Source organism: Podarcis filfolensis (assembly GCF_964270895.1).
Source record: "Podarcis filfolensis genome assembly, chromosome: 11".
Lineage (NCBI taxonomy): Eukaryota > Metazoa > Chordata > Lepidosauria > Squamata > Lacertidae > Podarcis > Podarcis filfolensis.
Genome location: NC_139613.1, coordinates 25,615,847 through 25,628,414, shown reverse-complemented (window position 1 = coordinate 25,628,414; position 12,568 = coordinate 25,615,847). Strand labels below are relative to the sequence as shown.

At 38.7% G+C, this 12,568-nt stretch overlaps 1 protein-coding gene across 14 annotated transcripts in view; it reads left to right on the top strand.

Moving 5' to 3' along the window:
* Positions 1 to 12,568, top strand: part of ADAMTS6 (ADAM metallopeptidase with thrombospondin type 1 motif 6) — a 118,778-nt gene that overhangs the window by 54,189 nt on the left and 52,021 nt on the right. For 13 of the 14 annotated variants that reach the window (XR_014539621.1, XM_083576030.1, XM_083576031.1 and 10 more), the window contains 2 exons: positions 3,649 to 3,795; positions 7,351 to 7,492. Coding sequence is in view for 13 of the 14 variants with exons in the window: in XM_083576030.1 (XP_083432156.1) it covers positions 3,649 to 3,795; positions 7,351 to 7,492 (289 nt within the window). In the remaining variant the exon portion in view is untranslated. The remainder of the gene's footprint in view (positions 1 to 3,648; positions 3,796 to 7,350; positions 7,493 to 12,568) is intronic. The other variant, XM_083576032.1, reaches the window with a different exon arrangement.

Sequence of the window (12,568 nt, the reverse complement as noted above, 5' to 3'; positions counted from 1 at the left end):
TATTGTGAGCAGGAGTAGAGAGAGCATATTGTGGGCTGAACCACCACAGGCACCTTGTGTACATCTTCAGACCTCAACTGCAACTGATTTCCACAAGATCAGGGAAGATGCTTTGTCAGGTACTTCACCTTTCTTTGGAATAATGGCAGCATTCACCTCAGCACTGAGGCAAGTAATTTTATTCTCAAAGTGCCTGGCAAACTTATCATAGCAGGCCTCTATAGTTCCAAAACTCAATTCCCTGGAACAGATGTCAGCTCTCACAACATGGAACAGCTCTGTTAACCAGCTACTCCAAGATGCACCATCTTCACTGGCACATAGTAGTCATGACTATGCACTTTAGGAAATATCTTGTCAGTTTCACATTGAGTCTAACACCACTTCAATTTTAGCCCCCGAAAACAGGCATTTTCCATCATTGCTCATGCACTCTAGAATGCCTGTTCCTCTAGCCCTTATCCAGCTCATTTGATTGCTCAGAGCTCCCTGGAAACCTCAGGAGCAATCTTGTCAACAGTCCTATGCATCTTGCCATTCCATAGCACAACAAAGGCCTTTGACAGGGATTGCCAGCTCTGGCTCCTGGAAATTTTCCCAAAGCATTGAGGAATCCTTCAAGCTCCTTTAAGTCTCTGAGGATGGACCATTCTGAAGTATCCTCCAACCTTGTAGGGAGAAACTGGCACTGTAAGACCAAACTTAGCAGATGATCTGACCACAACAATAGGGTTTCTTCAACACCCTCCACCCAATATGCAGACCAGCCCTTTCACTCTGAACTGAAGACCAAATCAAGAGTATGCCCTGCTCTATGTTTTGGGCCAGTTACAACTTGAGTTAGCCCAGTTATTATCATGGAGGTCATAAATGCCCAAGCTGGCCCAGTCAAGTTAGCCTCAGCATGCTTATTGAAGTTCCTCAGAACCAGTGTCCTCTGATTCTCAAACACTGCACTCAATACCACCTCTACCAGCTTGGATAGATAAGCTTTGGGGCAGCAGCCCCAATCTGTCCCACTGGCCCAGTGTAAGGTATAGCCCACCCAACAATGGTGAAGTTTCCTAGTGAGTGAGATGGAAATTATGTTTCCAGTGACAATGGGTTGTCTGGGGGCTGGCTGGCTGGCTTATTTATTTACCTACCTCCTTAAGTTTTTCTAAGTTTGTAAACCTTGTAATTCCCTCAAGCATGCTGATGCCTCCCCTTTGTTTCTCAGTAGCACCATTTTGACTTCATATCTGTTGTTGTTTTATTAGCATGTATTTCATATAGTAGTTTGTGTTGCCAACTATTTCTCTCATAATGAGTAACATTACTTTTTCTGCTGCAGACAAACAGAAGGTTGGCATGTGCACATTCTGTTGGATGGTTGTGTTTTCCCCTTTTTGTTGCTTCTCAACTTTCTCTACTTCTTTATTGAATAAGTTAAGAATTCTGATAGTGTTTATGGACAGTAGGTGTGTACTGCTTAAGTAAATATATACATTTTTAAAGCCTTCACCTTTAATATAGTTCAGTACTGATGATTTTATTAATGACGGGGTTGGTTCATGCTGGACTGATTTTTTAAAAAAAGTATCTTGGATGGGGAATCTCTGATAAATTAGAGGAATTTAGTAGCTCCCGGCGCTGTGGGTAAAACCTCAGCGCCTAGGACTTGCCGATCGTCAGGTCGGCGGTTTGAATCCCCGCGGCGGGGTGCGCTCCCGTTGCTCGGTCCCAGCCCCTGCCAACCTAGCAGTTCGAAAGCACCCCCGGGTGCAAGTAGATAAATAGGGACCGCTTACTAGCAGGAAGGTAAACGGCGTTTCCATGTGCTGTGCTGGCTCGCCAGATGCAGCTTGTCACGCTGGCCACGTGACCCGGAAGTGTCTGCGGACAGCGCTGGCCCCCGGCCTCTTAAGTGAGATGGGCGCACACCCCTAGAGTCGGACACAACTGGCCCGTACGGGCAGGGGTACCTTTACCTTTTACACAGGAGGAAATAGATTTTTTGGATCAGTTGGTCACTTTCTGAACATGAGTGAAATCTCTTACTGCAGAATAAATGAGGGAATACTTTCATTAGGACCATTTAACATTCACATTGTAGTTTGATCATCAGTTGCATCCCTGCCAAAAAAGGTATTACCTCAGCTGTTCTGTGATTATTTTCATTTGAACCAATACAGTTATCAAGACTTTAACATATTTAATGTTTCCCTAAAGTAGATGGTTCTGTCATATACACTTTTACCAAATCCTTCCACATATGGTTCCTCTCAGTCTGCCCTTCCAGTTTTCCTGCCTGACATTTATACTTTAACTTTGCCAGCCAAATAAATGAGCAAATCATCTAATGAGCATTTTATCCTTGCGATTCTGTGGTTTTGTGGTACTGATTCCCTCCCCTAAAAAAAAACAAAAACCATGAGAAGGAAGAATCTCAAATAAAACTTGAAGCTCAAGTTTATCTTCATTGAAGATATATATTCTTTAATATTTTTTCTGAGGGAAAATGTATTCTAAGTGTTAAAACCCAGTTGTTGTGCTGAACTCAGTGACAGGGCAGATGCTAGCAGGGCCAGTAAAGAATATGAAAGACACACGAAGAGCACAGGAAGCTAAGGTGGTCCATAGAAGAAAAACCTTAAACCTATAATTCACCAATACCCTTATTGGGACCAACCAAAATGTCTCAAATAGTGAGCGAGATTTAGAGTTCTTCAAAACTAGATGTGCTCTAGATGTTAACTAAAACAAGAGCTGGGGAAAGGGAGAAAAAGTAGGTGTGATGTTAAAGCCATCAAGTTGTCTGGTACAGAAGTCTTGAGATAGAAATATTTGGCTATTTTCTTGCTGACTTAACAGCCACTTTACCACGGACAGCCAGCATCAGATTTCAGGGAGTCCTTAGCATGGTGCCCCAAATAAAGCCCTAACATCCCCCCTGCAATGAGGCCACAACTGTGCAGTATTTTTCTGTTGCTGCCACCACAGCAGTAACACAATTCATTGACTTTCAATATCAAATCCTAATCCTTATGGTGGCATATAAATATTAAAATTATTATTATTCACAATGATCAAATGCCATATTTAAGCGGTTTAATAGTCAGAATGAGATATAAAGGATTAGAAGTAGAAATTCCTCTATTGCTTAAACTGTTGTGGCCCTGCTGAATGGAACTGAAACCACTGTAGTGGTTTGTAAAGTTCACACTGAGAGTTTATATATCTAATATGTCATTCTGAATTACTATCTGAGTTAATAACATGGAAGCTTCTTATTGTTTTCCTTTTATTAATCATGGTGACTACTAGTGACGATTTTATATTGCTTGAATCCTATTTGGTGTACCCACATTTTGAGGCTACTAAATGTAGCAAAATACTTGGAATGAACCAAAGTAAAGTACTTAGAAGTCCTATTATGAAAGAAATATAGCAATAGCAATACTGTGTTATGTTTGTGTAAGGCCTCTAACCTAAACATCTATGCCAGCCATTTTTAGACAACATATATAGCCCATTGTTTAATTCCTGTTCACTGAGTATATTAAGTATATATAAGTATATTAAGTATGTGAAAATATTATGTTAAAGTTCTGTTCCATATAAAAATAATGGACTCTTCCCCCTTCCTCTTCCTATTCTTTTGGACAGTTTTGGTATGAACCATGATGGAATTGGAAATTCTTGTGGGACCAAAGGTCATGAAGCCGCAAAACTTATGGCAGCTCACATTACAGCAAACACCAACCCCTTCTCATGGTCAGCCTGCAGCAGGGATTATATCACCAGTTTTTTAGAGTAAGTAGCCTCTGAAGAGAGATAATAAGATTCTTGAAAAACTTCACACTCCACCATACCCTGCTGAGGTGAATGTACAACGATAAAGAAAATATTTACCCATGAGACCTAATCCATAAATGTTGGCTAATAGCAGTGAGTTTACTATTTACTGCTGTATATGGGAATCTCTTCCAACAAAGAGATGGTTATCATTGTCATATTTGACAGTGCTGATTAGGGAGAAGAAATGGGAACAAAGGAGAAAGAAGGAGTGCCTTGATACAGTGGTCCAGCTTCACCCAAGTTATTGACTCAGTCAAAGCCAACAGTGCTGCCATCTAACAGCACAATCCCAACCATGTTTTCTTCCAAGTAAGTCTTATTGAATCCAGTGGAACTTACTCCACAAAAAGGTGTTTCAGGGTGAGGCATTGGCTGCTAGGTTCAAAGCACCAGGGATTCCCCAAGGGGTTTGTTCCTTGGGCCCCTTAGCTATTCCAACCTGATATGGCAAAAATGTAAAAGTACCCACTCTACCCCAGAGCTCCCAGCGTAGAGGAGAATTTGCTACTCTGCATTTCCCTGGCCCCTTGTTAGGCTTACTTTCTAAATAATTAGAATACAACACTATTGATACAATCCTAATGACTGTTTGCAAACGTGGTGTAATAATGATGTAGGAGATTGGTGTCTACTCAAATTTTATATTAATTTACAAATAAATACTGGAATTGACTAATTAGTCTCATAGTTGATAAGATCTTTTAGAGGCTTGTTACATCTATCACTATACCAAATAATATTGACAGATGTAATATATTCTATGAATAGTCAGATTAAATGTAACACCTCATAGCTCCTAATTTTATTTTTAATTACAATTTGTATAGTACTTTTAATCTGTGAAATATTTTAACAGTTTTTATTGTGCTAATACTTGTGGTAACCCTATGAAGTTGATCCCTGGCAGAGAGGCAGCAATTTCTCTAAGATGACATAATGAGTTCATGTTAGAGGTGGGGCTTGAGCCCATCTTTTTCAAGCCGCCTCTGTTGCAGAAATTGGAACACCATGTGTACACCTCAACTTGGAGGCACTGGCAATCACAAATGATGGTTCCAAACCGCTAGCTGGCTTAGCTGCAAATCTAGTAGTGGACCTAAATGTTTCCCAAGTGAATATGGTAGGGACATCTCATAAATGAGCCAGCCTTCAGTTATGTAATCACTGTTTTCATGTATGTGTTCCTCTGTGTTGATCTAGGATGCAGATGTGTTTGATTAATTTGCAAGTATTTTTTGGCTATTTTTGCAAAAAAAAAATAGTTACTCTAGATCAGGGTTGGCTTAACCTGTGGCCCACCAGATGTTTGAAGACTGAAAGGCCCATCTTCCCTGGCCATAGGCCATGCTGATGGGTGTTGGATTCTGACAACATCTGGAGAGACATAGGTTGGCCACCCCTGGTCTGTATTTACTACTTCCATAACTCCCACTAAAATTATAACCTAGGAAAACACTGGCACCAGTGTTAGATTGTTTGAATGGCTAATTTTGTTGAGTAGTTTCCATTTATGACTGATTTATTTTGCATATGATATATAGTTTGGAAACTACAGTATGCATATTTGCAGTCATAATGTTGTAAAAATAATTATTTGGGGTTTGGTAGCTGTTCAGAGCATCCCATAGTTTTGAGCTTTGGCCACTAGATTTTCAAGTACAGGTGCCTGGATGAGGTGTTTCTTTTTGAAATGATGCCTCTTTAGTTTGGGTCTCGATTGAAATGACTAGTTATCTGAGGCAGTAATTGTTAGGTATAAAGACTATTAGATTCTGTTTATATGTATGTTACTCTTTTGGTGTTGACGGCTGACCTTTTTGGCTTAAAATGCTCTGTAAAATTGAAGTCAGTAAAACAACTCCATATTGTCAGAACTAATCATAAACCATAGTTTAGCATTATGTGAACAAGCCAGAATGAGCATTGGTCATGTAGACACTTCCCCTCTAATAATACATGTGTAAATGCAAGCTTAAAAAGCATCTGTTCTGTTTTGTGCATACTGTTGACTGTACAGAAACTAGTAAATATAATTATAGCTCAGCCTTTGCATGTCTATTCAAAAGTAAGTCCTAATGTGTTCAGTGGAGCTTTCTCCCCTTCTCAGCATGTTTATATTTATAACCTTATTAAGTGCAAAGTATAATTTCAAAGGAAGTCTTATTTTTCTTTTAAATGCATTCAAGCAGATCTGTGACTCCAATTATTCTATTAATTCATTCTAAGTTTAGTTATCTTGTGAGCATTCAGGCTATCTATTTCCCCTCTAATTAGCACTATATATTATGAAGAGCTAATATTGAATGCTCTAAATACATCCTAAATCCCATTTATGGAAAAAGCCTAGGATTTAAGCCAACCTAGCCTCAAGTTCTGAACAAAAGCCCAAGTACTTCATAATGTTAAGAATGAACTTTGGAATGCAAATCCAAAGACATTTGGGTTCAAATCTGAAAACTGCTGTCAACTCACTGAAGGCATTGTGCAATCTATTCCCACCAGAATTCACCTGTAAAAAGAAAATAAAAAATGTTCTAAGGCTGAACAGAAAAAAAATGATTGGGCTGTATCTGACACTGAATTTCCACTGACTCGATGGATTTCTGTGTGCACAACAGAACATCTTCCTTTCCTGTCCCTTCTGCCCCTCAGGAGCAGGTTTTGGGGAGGGGGTGCGAGGGAAGAAGATGAATTGGAGGTCCCATTGGGCTGTAGCCACTGTTACACCACTGGCCTTCTGCTAGTGCGATGATGATGATGATGATTGCATCAGCAGAAGGCACCAGCAGTGCAGCAGTGGATACAACCCATTATAAAGCACTTTTCAAGTATGTCAGACTGTAGTCTGTTAGTGGGACACAATTCTATATGAAAGGCTAGGGTCCAAATAATTGTGCAGCTCATTTTATGTGTCCAAGAGTATGTTCTGCCTCCCCAGTTGGAGGCAATAATGCTTCTGAGTCAGTTGCTGGAAACCACAGAAGGGGAGAGTGCTGTTGTACTTGAATCCTGCTTGTGGGTTCCCACGGGCATCTGGTTGGCCACTGTAAGAACAAGATGCTGAACTTGATGGGCCAGTGGCAAGATCCAGCAGGCTCTTATGTTCTTAAGAGGTCTTTGAACTTTTTTTTTGGTTGACATTTATAAGATAGCATTGCACTTATTTTCTGTTCTTTCATAAGTTATTCTGCATTTGTGGTAAGAGATGTGGGTGGTGCTGTGGTCTAAACCACTGAGCCTCTTGGGCTTGCCAATCAGAAGGTCAGTGGTTCGAATCAGTGTGATGGAGTGAGCTCCCGTTACTCTGTCCCAGCTTCTGCCAACCTAGCAGTTCGAAAGCATACCAGTGCAGGTAGATAAATAAAAATTCTGCAGTTTAACTGTAACTGTATCACTACTGGATATGTTTATTTGGAACACTTGTTTTACACAACAGAATCCTGATACATATTTTAGCAGTGATAACACTTTATAGTGTTCATAATTTCTTTGGTTCTTTGTGTTGAACAGTTCTGGCCGTGGTACTTGCCTTGATAATGAGCCTCCGAAGCGTGACTTTCTTTATCCTGCAGTGGCACCAGGTCAGGTGTATGATGCTGATGAACAATGTCGCTTCCAGTATGGAGCAACGTCACGTCAGTGTAAATATGGGGTAAGAAGTCTTACGTATCCTGCTTAGTCATTTGTATATATTCATGTCATAAATGTTTAGTTAGATACAATTATTAGTGACATAGTTTTCAATAAATAATTTTCACTGTAAAACTGTTTTAAATAAGGAACAAGAGGTGTTTATGCTGCATCTTTTGCTTGAGACATTTGTGTATATTCTGTTCCCAAATGTTTGGCTAAAAATAAATTGAGCAATTCCTTCAAAATCAAGTGGATGATCTCAAAGCCCTGGCTAACTCATTGCACACATTCCTGATTCCTTGCTTAATTGTAAGCTGCTGCTAATGTCTGGTAGAAAAGGTCCATAAGATACTAAAAATTTCAAGTCTTTCATTATACTATTCAACTGAGTTTTTAGTCATGTTACTGTAATATTAGAATTAAACTTTTTATGAGTATTCAATTTAATTTATTGTATCCTAATATTAAGGACTAGAAATGATATTATTACTGCTGTTAATAAAAATGAGTTTCACAGAGAAAAAAATTATAGGGAGATATTCCAGTTTTATTAATAAGAGTATTGTTATTCAGTGATGATGATGATGATGATGATGATAATGATGATGGTAATATTAATATGTGCCCTTTAAAATAGCTTAAAATAATATAAATGACATGTTGTAGTTCAGAACACTGATAACAGCATTTTTTATAGGCTAAAGCATCAGTTATACTGATTCTATAGTCCCCATCATCAGCTGGGTTTAAAAATGAAAAAGTTATTAAAAAGTACATTTTATAGACTTTTGAGCCAAGTTACATATTATTTTGTGTACTTTAAAAATAAAATAATTAAGACATAGAATTAGCCAAGGCTATTTAAAAAACTATAATACAATATAATTATAATATAATATATACCTAATCACTTGCACTAATCAGTTCTTTTAAAGCAGTATTACAAAGGGAATTCATTTTAGTATCCCTAGGGTGATAAGTACAATATTATTTTTGGGATGACTCTTGGCAGCTCATACATACCGTGATGGATTTAAAAGTTGTGTGTGGTTGGCTGGCTGGTTAGGTCTCTCATTCTTGATTTCTCAGCAAAGGCCTTTATTGTTTCTCTTTAAGCTCCCCCTCCTCCCCCTCTTCTCTCCCCTCCCAATCTCTTTATATCCAGTGCACATGCTTTGGTACTCTCCTTCATTCTTTTCTCTGTATATAGTCATCACATTTTTAGAGTGCATTCTGTATCAGAAGGTTTGAAAACATTTCTTTTTACTAAATGATGTATCAACATAAGGTATATTATGCTTGATTTGCGCTGGAGAATTGGTAGTGTGTATGTTGCTGTTGAGCGAGCAAATCATACTTTTCTTTAGCCTCTTCTCATTTATTCATTGTTGTGTTGACAACATTGTGTAGCTTTGTTTAATGGGTGGGCTCCAAAGAATTGTGGACTAAGGTTCTTTGATGATGCATAGGAGTTTCCGAGCCATTCTGCCCACCTGCGAGTCCTTGTGATCTTGTGGACCACTTTGGCAGAGGTTTTAGGGCGTTATGTGTGGTTCTGTGGTTCTGTTGCAAAGCAGCGGATTCTACTTTTAGTCTATGGAAGGGGTGGGGAACCTTTTTCAGCCTGAAGGCTGTATTCCCCTATGGGCGGCATTTTGAGAGCTGCATGCCTCATAGAGCTAGAGCCACAAGTGGCCCGGTCGAGAAGCAAAAGTGAATGAATAATGGTTGTGAGTCAGTTGTACAGTAGTCTACATTCTAACCACACACGCCAGAGGTTTACACACACACACACACACACACACACACACGCACGCACACACCACTTACATCTCTTCAGGCAAGCAAGAGGCATTATCACATTTCAATGGCACATACAAAAACACTCAAGTTGGACATGGAACGGGATTGGTGAGCAGAATAGCCTGGTGGGAAGTGTGTGGCCTGCAGAGACAAGGCATGATCTGGGAGAGTCTGTTGACAGTTACTAACCCTGATGGATTTGTTCCACCTCCACTGCTAGAGGTGGTATGCTTCTGAATACCAGCTGCTGGAAACTACAGATGGGGAATGTGCTGTTGCCCTCAGGTCCATATTCATCTGGGTGACCATGGTGAGAACAGAATGCTGTACTAGATGGGCCACTGGCCTGATTCAACTGGCTCTTTTATGATCTTATATTTTGTACATTTTCCCTAGTGGTGGTATTTGTATATTTTCTCCAGTGGAGTAAAAACAGCTTGCAGGAAGTGTCTTCAGTTGCTGCAATGTGTTTTTAAAAAATATCCAACCCTTATACTGTAGTAAAGCAGCAAGAGCAAGCAAGTCAATAGGAATTGGTACTTGGGAGAAAATAAATTCATTAACAATTCATAGGCTAGTAGACTTTCTCAAACTTTCTGCTACTTTCTGCTAGTGCTGAGTTAGTATTGGATCCTAGATAATTAGTATTTTGTACTACTATTAGTCTTCCTGTTATAGACCACTGGTAGAAAGTTGATATTAGCTTCAAATGTATATTTGTATATGCTTACATGTTCTGAAATCCATGAATAGCATCTATTCTCTTTCTGCTTGTACACTAATGCCAAAAGCTGGGTCTTTTGAGTCCCTTGATGCACAATTGACATTTTTTTTAAATTGTAAAACGGTAGTTATTCAACTAAGATTTACCCAGAGTTAATGGACTTAACTATTGAAATTAACGGGCTTAACTTAGTCATGCTCATTAGTCCCAATGAGTCTACTCTGAGTAAAGTTTAATTAAATGCCAGCCATTGCTTCTGAAGTGATTGCTTCTGAAGTGAAGAAAACATGTGAAGCCCATCAATTGAGGTGCATGTTAAGACTGAAAGAGTACTTCACATAATTAGCAATAAGGAAAATGTTCTGAAAACAGTGGGATACAACAGACAAGCAGAGATATTCCTGTCCTTCCATGTCTTAATTCTCTGTTTACTGTGCTTAGAAATTGAAAGGGAAATGCGGTATTCATCAGTACAGTAATGTCTGTTGCAGAATACTATACAGTTGTACCTTGGTTTCTGAACAGCTTGGTTCTTGAATGTTTTGGCTCCTGAATACTGCAAACCTGGAAGTGATTGTGAACTATTTTTGGAAGCTGAACGTCCAACAGGGCTTCCGCAGCTTCCAGTTGGCTACAGTAGCTTCCTGCAGCCAATCAGAAGCCGTGCTTTGGTTTCCAAACGTTTTGGAAGTCAAACGGACTTCTGGAACAGATTCTGTTCAACTTCCGAGGTACAACTGTAGTCTTGTGCACAATTTAAATCCAGTGAGTGGTGGGGCATCTGTCTTAATTTTTGGAAGCTGAACGTCCAACAGGGCTTCCGCAGCTTCCAATTGGCTACAGTAGCTTCCTGCAGCCAATCAGAAGCCGTGCTTTGGTTTCCAAACATTTTGGAAGTCAAACGGACTTCTGGAACAGATTCTGTTCAACTTCCGAGGTACGACTGTAGTCTTGTGGACAATTTAAATCCAGTGAGTGGTGGGGCATCTATCTTAATTGTATACTCCAACTGCTTCAGGTGCTGCACTGTTGTCAATAATTGCTTCAGTGTTTAAATGCTTCTATAAACACTGATATTGCAGTGCAAGATGAACGAGTATAGGAGTCAGGTGCAGAGTGACAAACTGGATCCATGGTTCTGAATCACCCAGTCTCTGGCCAAAAGGACACATTTTAAAGTAATGCATTTTGTAAACAAAGCTTATAGAGCTATTTCTCTTTTGGTAATACAGGTTTTTGCATAGGTTGCCTCTATCTAGAGGTGCCTTGGGCTTTTCTTGAGAAAAGGTTTGCCAGTTCATTCTTTAAATAGCCAGAAGATTATGGGCCATCTGGTTTATTTCTGAAGTATGTTCCAACTAAATGATTGGTTTACTTGAGATCCACATGTTGAGTTCTCTTTTCTGATGCCTAGTAGTCTCTTTCTTTTCAACTTTGCTATTCATCTTCTAACCCTGATCTTTCAGGCTGTTGCTAAGGCATTGTTAATGCACACTTCTTTCTATCTTAGCTATCTTTAAAAGCACCAAACAGAGTCTGCAGATGTAATACATAGTTGCAATGAGAGTCTGGAACAGAGCCTTTGAAATTTTGATACTGGTTTTGATTCCAGTAAGAGTCAAGTGGAAGGAATAGTGGCTGACAATGCAGTAGAAGGTTCAGATGCTAGTTGGCAAGTGGGACATGGGCTGTGGATTTGAAAGGAAAAGTATCTTTTACAGGTGATAGGTGGGAGGTTCATAGATTTGGTAAAGTTCAGATAAGCACCCAATATTTAGGAAAATAAGATGAGAATATAATATACTATACAATAGGAGTTTAAGTTACCATAATTTCTTCAGCATGTATGAATTGATAACATGCTGCACCGCTTCATAATGAGCATTTCTGAAAATGGAGCATTAAGATTTGTAATTTTTGGGTGCTTATCTGAACCTAATCAAACATGTTGAACCTTCTGTGGTTCATACATATCTAATACTCACCCTCATATAAACATGATAAAAGTATGAACAAAATGAGGGTGGAAATATTATAGCTGGACATTTATGCAGCTCTGAATTGGAAATCAGAATCTAAGCTCTGTTTTAACAAATGCTCATCAAGAGGTGCAGCATATTATCTATTATCACACGCTGAAGGAATTATGTGTTGAGATATTTCAATATAAATAGAATTTATATTACAGTAAAATTCTAAATTCATTACAATGTGTTTATCAATGTATTTTCATCTTATTTTTCTCAGTATTGTGAATATTAAAAATATTATTTTGTATAATTTTTTTAATTTAGATTAGATTATATTTTGGAAACATCGCAGCATGTTGATCTTCATGCATTTAAATTTACACTAAGGTGTGTTGTTCTTTTATTATTATTCAGGATCATTTAGATGTATATTTTCAAGATGCCTATATGTTTAATTCTGCATGACATACAGAAAAAAGGCTCCATCATATATAACATATAGGCAAAAGGAAGATAATTTGATTTGCTGTTTTTTTTCTCTAGATGGGTTCAGCTTTCTTTAATTTACTGCAAATACAAGCATCCGAATTCCAAACTG